Source organism: Anser brachyrhynchus (assembly GCF_964034855.1).
Source record: "Anser brachyrhynchus genome assembly, chromosome: 10".
Taxonomy (NCBI): domain Eukaryota; kingdom Metazoa; phylum Chordata; class Aves; order Anseriformes; family Anatidae; genus Anser; species Anser brachyrhynchus.
Window position 1 is genome coordinate 24,771,821 of NC_137705.1, and position 17,181 is coordinate 24,789,001.

Genomic DNA, 17,181 nt, shown 5'->3' on the forward strand with positions numbered 1-17,181 from the left:
TGTTTAGAAGAATACACAAAACACTAAGTGCTGTATTCTAGTCAACAAACATATCAAGGAATTACGTGTCACTGATATGTGACACTGATTACTTATGTCATTCTGAGATAAATCTGTTTTTCTCTGGACCAAAAGATCCAGATGTTCCTAATATTTCCAAAGTACCTGGCTTCAGCACCAGACAGTAAACAAAACAACCTATCCATCCCATCAGCGTGCAAGAATAATTCTCCAGTGCTAACCATTTTACACTTTACACTTTTCCCCTCTCCAAGCTTTTATTTCTTTTCAACAAAGCAAACAAACAAAACAACACAGTAATCATAATCCAGCTTCTATTGCAGATTTATCGCTAGCCTTTAGCCAGTTTGCAAAGAAAAAAGGGGGAAAAAAAGTTACACTGATTTTGTTCATACACTCTGATTTCAAATACAAATCTAACTACTTTTACGCTAAACATACTGCTTTGTGTTTTGCAGTTGACACTATGAAGCAAAACAGTTTTGAAAAGTTCTTTCCAAAGATTAGGAGTATTTATGTTCCCAATTGAGTGACTCATACTGCTAGCAATTTCTGAGATTAATTTAACTCTATCCACCTCAAACTTCTGAATTTGAAAGCAAGCTCTGTGCAAAGCTAAACAAATTTAAGGGACAATTTCTTATATTAAAAAAAAAAAAAGTTATCTGAAATTTGCATTTAAGTAAAGTATTTTTCATGCCAATTACAAGTTCAAAAAAAAAAAAAAAGGAAAAAATCAGTATGCAGTAGTCTAGTATAAAAGTAATGCAACTCCTGCTACACTTTTTCACATTCTTCTCTTCCTTTCAGTATATTTCAGCTTCCCCCAATTAAAAAAATAAATAAATAATTGAAAATAAATGAAAACTAAGAAAAATTCTACAACAGCTGATACAAGCACAACCCATTTTCCCCTTTATCAAAACTATCATTGCCAGGGAACTGTAGCAGGTTCAAAAATCTATCTGCCTGGAACAGGCATCAGATTTTCTCATCGACATTAAAATTATCATCTGTTCAGCCTATTATCTTAATAATCATGGTTATTTAATTCAAAATTACTGCAGTTTCATTGCATTTAAGTTTGTCAAGTTGTTTCTGCATTTATTTTTCTAGACTACTTAACAGACTTGAATGGCCAACAGAAGCTGTATTGCTCTAAAATTACCTCCTCAGTCTTTAGAAGATTTTCATCTGCAATTGCTAAGCACACCTGGAATCCAAACCTACATGGGAGAGCTTGCAAGATTCTCTCTCCAAATACCAATCAACTTGCTTGAAATAATTTGTTCTATGATATTCATTATTTATCTGTGGAGCATCAACAATAAGCTAATTTTGACAGTAACTATTTTGGTAGGCGAAGTATTTCAAGGCTCATACTCAGACAAGAACCTTGCCATCTACAAGGTGATACCAGGTTTAGGATACAGCCATCAGAGGCTGTATCACACAAACGTGGCAGCTTTTGGTGCTGGACTGCAATTCATGTACGCCTCTTACCTCTCCCAGCTATAGAGTATCTGGATCCATCAGTTAAGGCCATGTACTAGAAAAAGCTGTCAGTCACCCCCAAAACATGCACTGTCCAAATGGTTGGGCTTTGCCATCTTCTCCAAAACAAAGGTGACAGTCAAGACAGAACCTTCTGGGAGAACACTACCTGGACACACTGTAATATTTAAAATTAAATAAATAGGATTCCTGATACAGTGCAGATAGTGCAATGGGCATACTCTTCTCCTAGTTATAATCCTAAAAATTTATCTCGGAAAAATGCAGAAGTGTTTAAAATAAATAGAAGTACAGCTTTCATTAATTCAACAACTAAGATATCTGAGAGATGATACCAGCACGGCAGCTGTTCTTTCTCTACAGAAACCACACAAGATAACGCCTGCCAACTTTCCAAGTTTATGCAAGCTTCAGTGGTATAAAAGCCAGTAAATCTTTTTGAATACAAGTTGTACCACACACTGATTACACCTGCAGTGTGACAAGGAGAACTGTAACACTGTGAGGATTGTTAATCCTAGGTAGAAAGCAAAATCAGTAACAGTATAGGGCACCTGTCCATTCACATAAAGTTACTATTTCTGTTTGTATATGTAATAGTTTGACATGAAAATAAAAAATAAAATTAAAAAAAAAAACCCTCTCTTTTACTTGAAAAAACATAAAGCTTCTGCTTCTTGTCCAATTTAAACAGATTTTTGTGAAGGGGCAGCTGGATGTCACTACTGGCCGTGCCTTTAAGTACCCCTCCCAGCAGTGGCCTGTATGGGACACAAAGCACCTTGAAGCAGCTCACAGACCTCTGGTAGCATGCTTACTCAGCTTTGGAATCCTTAGGCTACTCATCAAGCACATGATAAATAAATATGCATGTACCTGTGTTTAGATATTAACAGCCTGATCCACTAGCACACTAACTGCTTGTTTTTGTGGCTGGGTTCCATACAGGGTTGAGCACCTGCAAGCTGATCTCTGCTGACATTTCCATAATTGTCAGCAAATCGCTTCACGTTCAACCCTGGTTGATGGTAGATGGGAAAACATTTTTTGCTTGTTTTTACACCCTCTGTGTTAAATTTGTGTGTTGAAGCTGCCACAGCTCCATGCTATATAGCTACTTATTTCAGAACAGCAGCTATCATAATCCATAAAAAAGCATGGTGTTTGTCTACCATAGGTTACTGCAGTATATTTAGTGAGTCCTTTATTTTCCAGTTACTTACCTACTACACTAGAGTAGTTCTACATGCTTTTAGAGATTTGTGCCACAGCCACTTGTTTATTTCAAATATCATACGACTTGGACAACACACCCTTACAAGCTGAAAGGCACAATTTAGTAAAGAATCAAAGGGACTTACAGGACATAGAAAATATTAGATATATGGAGATAACATTTTCCTAGCGAATAAGTATGAAAATTTGGTGTTTGCATTTAAGACTTTTCTTTGTACAGCAAGCTCAAGTATTTTCATGTTTCCACCTTTTATTTCAATGTAGTGCTGCTCTGTCCAGGCTTTTGCAAATTAAGTACTTGAATACCTTCTAAAAGTACACAACCTATCTACAAAACCTAGGTAACCTTGCAATGCTTGAAATACTGAAGATGTACGAATAATACTCCAGCATACACAGAATTTAAGGGATTAGGTTAACTGTCTTTAACATCTAAAGCAACAGATTTAACAAATAAAATCTTAAATGAGAAAATACATCTCCCGTATCAATATTAAGAATTACAGACAAACTCCTGAACAGGAGCAGGTATCGCTCGCTTCAATTCCCAAACAGGAAAACAAAACAGACTTTTATTTAAGGACACATGGTATGGCTGGGCACTTGCTGGAAACAACTCCACACAATACACCTCCAGATCGTGCACACAGAAGACTCCCAACAGCTTGGAATCTCTCCAGAACAACTGTCTGCACAAAAGCAGTCCCGGGAAGAAGAACTGCACTATTCAAAGCAGAGCAGAGGTCCGAGAAATGTGCAGGGAATGATACTGAATGTTACAGTGTCTCCATGGGTCACGAGGCCCTGTCACACTGCTAACTGATTGGCATGATTATGACAGGAAATTAAAAGGGATTGCTGTTCAAAACAGTATTTTGTTTAGTAAAAAATGGGTAATAAGTATTTACTGAACAGCTAAGAAGTCATATGTATAAACATTTTAGATAGAAAAGCTAAATCCACAGCCCGACGAGCCAAAGATAATTCTGTGCATTCCCTCACTTCACGTACCCTGGGGCAGCTGCTTCACACACTCCCTCACCTCCAAAACCCTCTATTCTGCAGCAAATGCCTTAACTCTGTTTGTTTCCAAACCCCATGGCTTCTCCTGCATTGAATTCAAGTTCTGTACAAATACAGTGTCCATCTCGCAACTTGTTGCACTCGTCAGACTTCTGTACGCACTGCAGAAATGGGTATTTAACTGAATTAATCCCGTAACAAGCAGTTGGGGATGGAGGAGTTTCCTCCACCCTTTCACTAGAAAGAAGCGTGACACACAAGGTACTAAAGGCCAAGATTTATATTTAAATCAGATCAGTGTATGTACGCAAACACTGACAAGATATGCATCAGCGTTTACACACACGCGCAGGATCTAAGAGCCGTGAAGAAAAATAAAGGAATCAGTTAGCAAAGCTAGATTTCTCCTGAGAATATAACAGGTTCCTTGGGGAACCACACGCTCTGGTGAGCAGGACAGGCAAAACGTGAGCACTGTGACACGGGAGGCGGCCAGGAGCTACCCCAGGGCGTTATCAACAACACAGCCCTCCAAGCCCTCCTCTGTCCCCTCTCAGCTAGGTACCCGTGCCCTCTCAGAGGATGCTGTCCCCCCTCGCCACGTACCCCAAATCTGCCGTGGCCGCAGGTAAAGGCGCTCGGTGCCGGTTTTTCCCCCGTTCTGCCGCCCACGGATCCCGACCACTTCCTCCCGCTGAGCTGGGCTGAGGGCTGGGCTGGAAACCGACAAGGAGCGGAGCCCCCTGCTAGGGACCAGGGCTAAGAGCTGAGGGAATGACTCGCTTGTAACAGCAGCTGCGCTTCTCAAAGCAGGCGAGAGGCACCTGGGACTCTGCCCCTTCCTCCTGGGAGCTTTCCTTTTGGACTGACACTCGTGTAACCGGCCCTAAACGAGTAACAAAAATCTTTGAAAAACTAAGTACGGCTAAAACGGCCGCTGAGCCCCGGGAGGAAGCGACCCGAGCGCCCGCTGCCTCCAACGGCCGCTGGCGCCCCTCGCCCCGCTGCCGCCCCCTCAGGGCCCCTCACGGGGCTCCGGGCGGCCGCGGGTCCCTCAGGTCCCGCCCGCCCCAGCCCACCGGTGAGGGATCCCCCCGTCTCCCTCTCCTCGGGGGACTATCAAGAGCAGCAGCGAGGAGGGCATGAGAAGATGGAGGAGGCGGCGAAGCGTCCCGGTCCCCCCGCGGGCACAACGCAACCTCTGTGACCAGCCCCAGAGCCCGGACAGGCAGCAGCCGCCTCCCCGCCCGCCAAGCAGAGCGCTGACACACGGGGACAGCACCCCACAGCACCGCACCGCACCTCACCGGGCACCCTTGGGCTCCGCCTCGGCTCCTGGAGCTGCTTGACCCGGTGGCAGCCCCGGCTGACAAGACGCCGGCGGGGGGCGACAGAGGGCGCCGGCGGCTGTCAGGGAGGAGACGCCAGAGCCCCCGAGCTCGGCTCGGCCCCGCTCCCCGCCTTCCCTCCGGCCCAGCCGCTTCTCGTTTGTGCGCCCCGCCCTTCCGCTCCTCCCCGCCACCTCGCCGCGGTGCCGCCTCAGCAGCCGCCTCGGCCTGGGGCTTCGCCCCCCTCGACCCTCCGCCGCCTGCCGGGCCGGGGCAGGCCCGAGGGAGCGAGGGGCGCTGCTGGGCCGGGTTTGGGAGCGCGGCATCCACCGCCCCCTCGGGGCTCCGAACGCTCCGGGGGCAGAGCGACCAAAAAAGGCGAGCTGGAACAGCTCCGCGCCGAGAACCGCCGGCAAGTGACGGGGATTAGGTCCCGGCAGCCTGGGAGAGGAGGAGACACCTAATTTGCAGATGTAAACGGGGGGGTCTGATTCGGATGAAAGAAGGAGTATCAAATAAAATACACCAGAAGTCCCTACCGATCCCAAAATAGAATAAGAATGCATCTAAAGATAGAAACAATCAGGTAATGACCTCTTTACATCAGGGACTACCTTTCTGCTCTGTGTTTGTACTCTGCCTGGTAAAGTTGCTTTGAATGACAAGACTCTATAGGCACTACTTCAGTATAACAGTAAATAATAAATAGTGACAATTACATCACTTAGTTGCGTCAGGGGAGGTTTAGTTTGGAAATGAGGAGACATTTATTCTCAGAAAGAGCAGTCAGGCATTGGGGCGGGTTGCCTAGGGAGGTGGTGGCATCACCTGGGGCTTTTCAAGGAAAGGCTGGACCTGGTGTTTAGGGACATGGTTTGTTGGGGGACAGTGGTGGTAGGGGGACGGTTGGACCAGATGATCTTGGAGGTCTTTTCCAACCTTAATGATTCTGTAATTCTATGATTAATACATGCAAATTAAAACGAAATGTAGATGCTAGGTCTTTATCAGCACCAGTATTGCCAACGTAAAGCAGCCAATGGAAAAAAATGATTAAAAAAAATAGCTCATCACATTTTGTAGCCCAGAGGCACCTGAAATGTTTTAGAATAATTAACTGGGTCGAACTATGGTTAAGTTTTCCATTTTGAACCTAACCTTCTGCAGTGAGAGTTAATCTTTCAGTTGTTTTGAATGGCTGAGGCTAGAAACATGGTGTAAGGCTAGTTATGTGGACATAAAGATATGGACATCAGACCTAGTTTATTTTTAAGTAAATGCCTTAAGTTCCATTAGATTTCTTCAGTTTGGGATACTAAAGTAATGTCTGAACTCCACTTTAAACAGTATAAAAACACTTTGGAATCAAAGGTGGAAATCAAAGTCATATTTAAAGAAGTTGGTTCTTAAGGTGCTATGAAATACACTTTTGAAACTACAGACAATTCAAGTGGAAAACAACCATCAAGATACCAGAGTATTCTTTAACAGAATGTCACTGACAAATATTTTGATACTTCTTAACACAGGCTGTTTTGTTACTTGTTTTTTTGTTACTTGTTAGAGAAATTTAGTGCATCTTCTAAATAAATGACCGAACTTAATTTCTCCTTTACCTTTAACAGACAAAAAAAATTACAGCCATTATGAGATAAACTACACATAGCTCATGTTGACTCAGCTTTGTAAGACCACTGTCTGAGTGTCAGAGCTAATGCTATGCCTATTTTCTCATCTATGCTACCATCAACCATTTAAAAACAATTATTCTTTGCAATTCCTTCTTTTTTTCTCACTCCTAAAGCAGCAATTCACATAAACTAGTCAGGTATATGGGGACCTGGCACTTCTCTATGCCCATGGCATTGTTAATTACCTGGGGAATTATGTTTTAATCAACACTATGTTATGGGCGACATCTGGCCTCCCAGCAGTATCAACATGATCACGGGAATGGAGCAATCTCTGAGGCTGCTTAGGTCAGGTGGTCTGCGATGGGTTCCTGAAACACTGAGCCTTCATCCTGGCAGATGCCAAGAAAACTAGAAAGCAAACATCCCATCCCTACTTTGGTAGTGCTCGTTACAAAAGCAGCACTGTAATGGGCAGTGTGTGCCTGTCCATTTTTTTTATTCAGGACTTACCATGCCTGTAAAGGAAGGAGATAGTTTTATAGCTTTATTTGGTATTCATCCTCAGGAAATGGGAAGAGATGCTCTGTTTAGAGACCTTTAGCTTCTAGTCTATCTGTCCTCAAAATTTCCACTTAGGTACACAGTGAGTGAAGGATTGGCTAATGTAAATTCTATAATTGCGTAACATAGTGGAACCTACTCAGTCAGATAAGCTAAAAAACGCTGTATAGGGGGATTTAGCACTTTTTAGTAGTTACTAATTTGTAATTCCTCTTTTTTTTTTTTTTAAGATGATGAAGTCTATAATGCAACTCACAGCTGTTGGTTTAGCCTTTTTAAATCTTAATGAATGTGAAATTTTCTTCAGTATGCAAAATCCTGAATGTGTTAAATGTCACTTATCACTGAAGTGAATTATCACTTCAGTCCAAAACCTTATTCTAAAATACAGCAATATTTATCAGTTATACTTAAAAATAATCTTTGTTTTTAACAAGCCAACTTAAGGAATTTTCAGATAAATGTATTTCTCAGGTATAAAGGCAAACTAAGCAAAGACAGTTGAGTGTAGAAATGAGAATCCTGCTCTGCTTTCCTGATTCACTGTAACTATTATTCTCACTCCACCCTCAGTAGCTGTGCATTGTCCAACTATTATCCTGCAAAGAGATGGTGGTTTCCTTCCTAACACCTAAATCACACCTTGGCACATTTGCCAAAGCTGCAACAGAGAGTAGGTGGTTTCCTTTCTGTTGATGACTAACAACTTTTATGGGAACGTTCCCTGTATCAGGCATTACTAAAGACAAGGAGGCCTACCGCTAATTCTCACTTCTAATTATTTTGAAATCGGGATGATGTAACTGACAGCAATGAAATCACTCCTGATTTTCATCAAAATGACAAGAGTTATTTCTGCAAACCAGGCTTGCATCAAACAATATACTTCTGGAAGAAGAGGAGTACCAAGGAGTGCTGTCGGGCTGAAACAGGCCCCTGCAGAATCCATTTTAGATCAAAAGGCTGCCCCTAACTCACCCCCAGAAGCCTCTGTGGGATATTGTAGAGGAAATAAAACCCACAGATGTGGGGCAGAGGTAGGGAATCTGCTCCTCCTCTTGCAGTTCCTGCTGCACCTCTCCTGTGCAGCCCTCTGGTTCCCACCATGTTCTACCAGCAGATGACTTGCTGTACGGCAGGCACAGAACTTGGCTAGGGCATCAAACAGTGCCCTGTTGACTGTTTTATCATGTGGATTATTGCAAAATGGCAAAAGCTGCAATAATATATCTAGCCAAATACACTGACTGGCTGCAGGCTGTTGAAAGAAGCAGCATTATGGCTCAACACTAAGACATTGATCCCTTTATTCTGTCTTCAGCTGACACCAGCCTCACCTGTTCTGAAGCAGATCTATTTTCTGTCTAGTTACTATCTATTTCTCATGTAAAATGAAGATAACAACACTTGCTTATGGCATTTGCATCCCTAGTTGTGCACTTGTGAGGAAAAAAATCTATCTTGTGACACACCAAACAACTCCTCTGATGTGTCCCACTCACATTCTTAGTATCTGATTTCATAATCAGACACACTGAAACTGGTTGAATCATCCGAGAAATAAAGCACTATTAAAAAGGGGTGCAACCACAGCATTCATAAAAGGCTTAGAAAATGCTACTGAAAAAGATTTTTGTATCATGAATATTGTTCAGCAATTTGCACTGTACATTACTTTCAGCAGCCAGGAGCTAGCTGCAGTGAAAATGTGGTGGACCCTCTGTAGCTGCACAGATGTAAAATCTTGTTGGGGTCTTTTTCCTTGAAGCAGAATTTTCTTTTGTGTCAATGTAGCAAATTAACAAGTCTTTTCGCTAGGTGTTTAATTTACCTTTTTGCTGTGCCAGGTATCCAGTCTTCTGACAAATTTAGTCCTCTGTAACTGGATTAGAAGTAAATGTTCACTGCCATGAAAGGAGTGACTTGTATTTTTATTTTTTATCTGTATTTTTAGGGGACTGACAAAGGTAATAAAGAACAACCCATCTGCAGTTGTTTGTTATAGCCCTTATTCCAGCAAAAGGCAGAGCAAAGTCTCAAAGGTTGCTTTATTCCAAGATGGGAATAACACTATCAGTCTCCAATGCCCTCTGTATAATTGCATTCTATTAGTAAGAGAAGTTATGTTCTGCAGGAAATTATATTATGATTATTAATTGTCAAATACTTTTGGTTGAATAAAATCTCATCATAAATACGGGTGGCTATTACAGGAGTTAAGAGCAAGCTGCATGAACAATTCGATGTTGGTTTACAATCAAAGAGTTAGTACACAACTTGCACAGGGAGAGTGCACGTGTTATACTGCTTACAAGTAAGTGATACCACAGGTGCATTACTTCCCCTGTGGAGAAAAACCACAAATTATACAATATTAGGCAATAAATTTACCTGACTTGTATAATCAACAAGACTGTCTCTCTTCAAACAGACCTTTTTAGTGTAGTGACTAAATAGTTAGAATTCCAGGTAAGGCAGCAGCCCAACAGGACAACATTCCATGTGCTCACTCTCACTACTTCAATCCTCCATCTATTGTCAAGGCCTGTCAACCTACCAGCAGAGCCTGGAAAAAAGGGTAGTAGGATTTCTGTGGTAAATCAGTCTTGAATGTTACATATCCATACCATTAAAATGAAGTCTTTATATTAATTGATGAACAACATTCTTCAGATGTTAATTTCTTCTTGCAGTTGTTTATAATTAGATATAAACTTTATATATATTTTCATTTTCACATTAATGTTTTCAAACTCCCAGCTGTCCCAAAGTGTCTGCACTGGAATAAAACACCCAAATCTCACGGAACTGAGCTTTTAGCACTGAGGTAGGTATGGCCAAGCATTTCATTTTCTGGTCATTTAGCTACCATTTGATACTAAGGAAAGAACATTTCCTCTTCCTTGCTTTTTGTGAAGAGTAAGATAATTCCTGCTATTTCCACGGACTGCTATAAATATGAAATCATTGTCAACAGTGTAACTGCCCATAAAAGTTAACATTATAGGTAGATCAGACTTTATTAAATCTGTTCTAACAGAATAAAGAGTGAAATTATATCCTGTTATAAATGATATACACTGACCATTGTTCTGTTTTTTATGGGTCTGGGAAACAGCAACAGATAATGCTAGCAAGTAAAATAATTTATAGGAGACTGAGGGAAAAAGTCCTTGAGCTGATCGATAGCACAGCTTTTAACTTCTGACCTTTTAGAAATAATTCAGGTCTGACCATTTATAATTTGAACGCACATGTTGTGTGCAATGCACATTTTATCACCATAACTCACATAACAAAGATTTAGTTTTTATTTTGGTGGGAGACTTCACTATCCAGTCACCACCATATTTAAATGTTTTAAAATGTAAAATAAAAGAAAAAAGAGAAGTTCTAAATGTTTCCTGAGATGTATTATCCATATGCACATTCCCATATCAATGAATATCTTTCCACATCCTCAAAGTGGAAGAATTTTGGCCAACAGCTCCCATACATCAGAAAGCATTCTGAGGGTTCTCATGTTTTAAACTGAAGACGTAAGAACTAAAGCAGTGCCTTCTTTCCATTTTGCTTCAACCACAAATTCCCATGTGTATAGGACTCCAAGCATCTATATCATAGTGAGATTAGGACTGTAGAATATGAATAATACACCTTGAAGAATCCCTGTTCAGATACAGACAAGTAACTTTAAATTCTTTTTTTGAATTATAAATGCAACTATTATTGTACATATTGACACTTCAGAATGTCTCTGATTTATGTACTGATACGAGCAGAATTAACAATTTGGAGACCCAGTGAAGATGAAAGCTAAAATATTTTTAAACACCATCCCGTAAATCCAAAAATAAAAACCAGTTCAAGACAGTAATGTGTATGCAACCTGAACGGAAAATAAGCAGTTCAATTCTTTAATAACAGTTTTACAGACTCATTACAGATATTTCTAGTTTTTAAGTTTGATTGCGCCAGACCAAGAGTCCATTATAAAAACCTTCATTTACCTGATCAACGTACGGAATATGAGTGGTTTCAGGGCTTATCCCTGAAAATACAGTTTGCACGATTCATTGACTGGAACAGTTCTTCGAAATCCATTCAGATGTGAAGAGAAAAAAAAAGCACATAAATCTTAGATAATTATCTTCTTTGACAAAATTAACCCAATTCAGTTCATTATAGCTTTGTAGTCGATGTGGATACGTTTCACTTGACATGCAGAACCATGTGCTGCTAGAAGACCTTCGAGGACATAGTGAAAATAATTATATAAATTCATATTCAGGCAGTTTTATTTAAAAAAAAAAATCAGGCCCAGTCTATCCAATACAGAACTTTTAGACAATTACTGCTTCTTACAGTTGATTGACTATATTAAACACTCTTACAGTTGTAAAGTCTTACAGTTCTTACAGACTATATTAAACACCCATCAAAATATCTGTTTAACTTCTAGACGTGGAGTGTGAATAGTGGTTAGAGTCTGTTTATTTGCATGGTGTGCATAATTGCATAATTGGATAAAACAACTGCTAAGTCAAGCTAAGTCTTCTTATATTACTAAGAAAAGCCAAATGAAAGAAAATGAACAAAAAAATGTTTTATTCTGATATTTACCTCCTAAATTATAGTATCATAAAATTTTATTTCTCCAAGTATCGACTACATTCTATTTTCAACAGTTGTGTTTATGTACAGGGACAAATTATGACAATAACTATTTATCAAAGTATTGAACATAGTTATATCTTGAACCTTTAGCTTGCCAATGTTTTATCCACCCTCCCAAAAAAGACATTTTAAAACATCCAATGTTCACACATTCAGGTCTAGTAGTAATTAAGGGGATTCTTTCACCATTAATATTGTTTACTAATGCTTGAAAATAGTAGTAAGCTAATCTCTAATATGTGTATTAACATATTTGTTTTAAAAAAAAGTTTACAAGGATTTTTGCTGTTATTCGCATTGGAGGGAAAATACAGAATTCTTGCAAATTCAATACTATGTCCTTCTAGTATGTCAACATACATAATATTTTTCTGATTTTATAAAATACTGTGACTTTATAAAAAATTATTGCTAAATCTGATCAAGTATTGCTTTTTTCAATTCTGTGTGCGTATATATATATTTTTATTTTTTTTAAGCATGGGCGTGTTCTACCATAAATTTTCAGTTAAGTATATTCTCTTTCTTCCAAGGTCATATAATACGCTGTTTCTACCTTACTCTAAAAAGGAATTCTTTTTTTCCCACCTACAACAATTTGATTGGCCTCTGCATAGACCCTTTATAATTACAAAACAATTAAGATTTGCAGGATTGTACAGCAAATTTTGAAGAAACATAAGGAAAAACATTAGTAACAACTGATCCTTTGTGCAGTTGCTTTTGTCCATTTTCAAGAATGAAATGAAAAAATAATTCCATTAACACTAAATTTAAAAGAACCACAGAATCTTCCCAGTCTTTAGCCTAGCATAAAATAACAGTACGTTAAGCTAAGACTTTCCACAGGGGACAGCAGCATTACCCTCACTATTCAATTGCTAAGAAATTGGCTCCTCCTTATGTATTGCAGCTTTGGCACTTCTATGCACAGCACCTCTTCAGCACACATCATCTGTAACCTCTTTACATTTATTTCATCAATCCAAACACTTTATCTGGTAAAACCACTAAAATTGCACTGAATCAAGATCTTTCACAAATGGATCTAGTGAAGGAGCATTTACCTCCACATTATTCTGCCTAGGTCAATCTAGGTATTTTTTAACTTCAAAGAATGGGAAAACATTAAATATTTTGCTTTCAGTACAGCCCAAGGCACAGCATACAAAAACATAACTGAAGGTGCAGATGATTGATTACGTATTTAAAACCACCTAACTTACTTAGATGTGAGTTTGAAGTTTTCCAGTTAGTGCTCTTTCAAATTCAGAAAAAAGGTACAGTAGGATTAATGGACAAGACCCTACAAATTTGACACACTGTGATGTTAAGTCATCATGGTATAATTCAATGTTAGGTTCAAATAATTGTTACATTTTATCCATTATAGCACCTTTCTTACTACATCTGTGATAGCAATTTCAAGAGTCTTCTGGTTGGATCTTCAAACAATTAGATATAAACTGATGGCAAAACAAACAAAACTAGAGCTTCAAAGCTACTCAGCCAAAATCACTTTAGTAGTTCTATCTCATGCTACTACAAGAAGTAAAAGAATGTAACAGTTCATGAGGTCTAATTCTTGTATATCAAAATGGAGAGAATACTTGAGGTGTTTGAGTTCTCCCTTGATGTATTCCTAAAATAACCCCCTGTTAGTAGAACATGAAGACAAATGAAACAAGACAGACTCTGACTTCCATGAGCAAAATTAGCACAGGCACACTGAGGATGTGTCCTTTACTATTTGCTGTTACCATTGTGGTGCCTGGAAGCCTTGCAGTTAGTTACAAAGATGTGTTTTACTAATGAGAAGATAAAAAGTTTCTCTTTGGAAATAGCACGGATACTTTGGATAACATGGTCACTGCAGAAGAAAGGACTTGCACGCTCCATGTCTTTAGATAAACAGGACCAGTTCTATTTTTTGCCTTTTGTTATAATATAGTATTATAACAAAATATAATACTAGTAATATTATACTATCTTAATTACTAAATAACGATAAGTACTGTAAACTTCAAAATAACTCATAGGCTTCTGTTTAGTGGTTGGCTCAACACAAAGCCAATTATTCATGTTTGCTAACTGCTTGTCTTTAACTTTTTTTTTACCCCTGGTGATTTTGTAGCAGCATGTCCTTGAAGGATAATATGACATTCCCCATAGAGCATACTTATCACATGGTTGGACAGAGACAGAATGAGGTCTTAAATACAAAATTTGATCTTTCTTCCTTCATCTCTTTGAAGTATTCTTTATATTACCCCTTCCAGGAAGAAAACAGGAAACATAGTTTCCATGGTATCACTCAGCATATGCAGAATTTATATTTGTATCTGTTACAAAAACGATACTTCAGACTCAGAATGGTACTATTTGTGCGTCACCATATCCAGATCATGGAGAAAACGTAGGAGAATCACACAGAACAGAGAGACATGTTCATCTGAAAATAAGTACTGAGACACGTTAACATTTGGGAAAGAGAGAAGAGACTATGAGGATAGGAGTTCAACTATTTTTAAGAGAAAAGGATTTCTCCTGATGAAGAATTTCTTGATCTCACCTTTGTTTTTTCATCTTCCTTCTGAAAAAATCCTGCTCTCATTCACTACAACACTCCTACCATCAAATGTCAGCCCTTAAAGATAGAGGGGGATGCTGGACCACAAGATTTACTAAGACTTAATGTTCCAAACCATTTTATGCCCAGCTGTAAGATTATGTTTAGCAAAAAAAAAAAAAAGTCACTTGATAATGACACCTGTAAACAGTGTAATATCATGAAATGTAAATTAGTAATAGGAATAATTCTGAAGTGTTTTTTTCCTGCTGCATTTTTCAAATCATGAAAAACTTAATATTAAGTCCAACAGGTTCAAGTTTACTGGCCATAAAAATCCCTTACAAATAGCTGGTCATCTTCAGGGAGTATTTGTTCCTTCAAGTAGATTTAGTGCTGGAACCGTGTGGTGGTTAAAGCACAAACAGAGGCTGTTAAAGTGGCAATGCATAGCAATGTTGTGATGTATTACAAAGGGGCAATTGCCTGCAGTTCATCAGTATGGATATGGCAATGAAGTTCTGCTTTACATATTCCAGGCACTAAGAACTTTGCAGAAGTGATTACAGGAGGTTCTTCTTCCCCTATAAAAGATTTTAAAAAAAGGAAAAAAAAGGAAAAAAAAAAAAGAAAAAGAAAAAGGTTTATTACTTCAAACACTGACTTTGCATTCATTCAACATTTTAGAAAAAATGCAAAGAAAACTTAGGAACCTTGCCGGATCATAATGCCTCAATTATGAGGCTGAACTATTGTGCTCAGTAACTCCTTATCTAAAGAATTAATACAAACTTTCTCCTCAGGCAGGGCTTCTTGGAGAAGGCCTTATTAGTGAATGGACCTATTAAAGGTCTGGCTGTTGGGACTTCCGCAACATTACTTTGGTTTAAATGTCAGTGGATCATACCTAATGCGATGATCTCTTTGAGAATTTCCTCTTTGCAGTTCTGTGCTTGTGTGAAGCCTATTGTCTGTACATGAACTGCACTGAAAATGTTAGAAGTTATGTGATCTATTGTTTTAATTCAAAAGAGTAAATAAAACTGTCTTTTAAAGAAGAAAGGGGGGGAAGTACCCTGAGATACATATACTTGCTGTTGAATGACAGAGCTATTCACTTCAGTTGTGAGCAAGTTACAGATAAAAATCCACAGCCAGAACACAAATGGTACCGTGAATTCAGAGTAATAATTTGGACATGTCCAACTACTAGAACATGAATACAAGCTACACAGTAGTATTTACTTCTCTCATTACTAGGCATATAAATATTAAAGCTATAAACATTTTGTATGTATTGGACAGTAAAAAGATGTAATGGGTTGCAATCTATTTAGTAGGCAGATGATATTCAGTTCTAGATACTATCTTCTTTGCACCCAATTAGGACCATGGTTTGGGCGAGGGGAATTTTGAGCACTAGTCACAGTAGTGTTTTTGGACAGGGATAAAGAATGAGAAAATGGCAGAAGTTATTTTGGTTTCTTTCGATGTTACAACATCAGTGTTAAGATACACCTTCACCAGGCAGTGCTATGATGTTTAACCTCTATAGCTGAAACATGTTAACAACTAGGTATGTGACTTGAGATTCAATTACTGGAAAGACTACTTCTTTCTTTCAGAGACCACTTGGCAGCTGAGATACTCGGCTGACAGCTCTGTGATTGAGCCATGAGGGGGAATACTGGTAACGCATTCTTACAGAGGCATAAATCTAAAACTAGCATCCTACTTTTGTCCAACACATACTAGAACCTTTATAGATATTGTCTGTAAGCTTTTCCACAAATATGTGAAAAGGCTGAGTTAGAAGACAGCAGGAAATTAAAGAATATAATATGAATTTTGAAACAATAACTGGCTATTTATGGGTTATGCAATTAAATCAATAAATCTGTATTTTTTCCATGGAAAGTTTTCAAGTTCTAGTTATTTTGTTCTACAGACTATTAAGACTATATATACAAATGCGGTATCTATCAGTATCTATATATTCCCTCCTTAACATAATTCTGGCATCAAAGATAGCTTATGAATTCTCTGAATAATCAAAAGAATGCATTTAGGTAAAAGAAAAGTCTACCAAGTTAGCTCATTGTCAAGACTCATTCAAGAAAGCAAAACAGCATATCAGCATCAAAATGCTGTTCGCCTGTTGTAGCTGCTCCAGGAAAATCTCAAACAACATTTTTATCCTAATATATACAATTGCTGAAACATTCCATACTGATGTAGCTGTGATGTCAATTCAATGTATTCAAACTAGTAAGGTCAGATCAACTTTTAATATGGTCCAAGGCAATATTTATACCATCTAACTGTATGCATGTAAATCTCCATATCTATTTTGGCGAGTGTCTTCCAAGCATTTAAATTCCTCCACTGAAACCTTTTTGCTCATCTGTCTCAGCTCCGTAACAGATGAGAAACCCAATGCGATTCTGAAACTTGAATTAACCACTCAGTATAGAGTGTATCCCTAAAGGTTCTAGCATGTGCTGGAGTAAAATAGTATGTCAGTTTTAGATTTATGGCCTTTCTGTAAGAATGTTTCACCATATTACCCTCCTGATTAAGCCACACAGCTGCCAGCTGAGCATGCCAGCTGTCAAGG

General features: G+C 38.8%; 2 protein-coding genes across 9 annotated transcripts in view; both read right to left on the reverse strand.

Moving 5' to 3' along the window:
- ARHGEF3 (Rho guanine nucleotide exchange factor 3) overlaps positions 1-5,837 on the reverse strand; it is a 126,234-nt gene extending 120,397 nt beyond the window's left edge. For 2 of the 5 annotated variants that reach the window (XM_080605644.1, XM_080605642.1), the window contains exon 1: positions 5,103-5,837. In XM_080605644.1, coding sequence (XP_080461770.1) covers positions 5,103-5,689 — 587 coding nt within the window. In that variant the 5' untranslated portion in view covers positions 5,690-5,837. Of the gene's footprint in view, positions 1-4,401; positions 4,682-5,097 lie in introns of all 5 variants that reach the window. The other 3 variants (XM_080605648.1, XM_080605647.1, XM_080605646.1) reach the window with 3 other exon arrangements.
- Positions 5,838-11,196: 5,359 nt separating this feature from the next.
- IL17RD (interleukin 17 receptor D) overlaps positions 11,197-17,181 on the reverse strand; it is a 59,801-nt gene continuing 53,816 nt past the window's right edge. For all 4 annotated transcript variants that reach the window (XM_080605640.1, XM_080605639.1, XM_080605641.1 and 1 more), the window contains exon 13: positions 11,197-15,148. In XM_080605640.1, the coding sequence (XP_080461766.1) occupies positions 15,033-15,148 (116 nt within the window). In that variant the 3' untranslated portion in view covers positions 11,197-15,032. The remainder of the gene's footprint in view (positions 15,149-17,181) is intronic.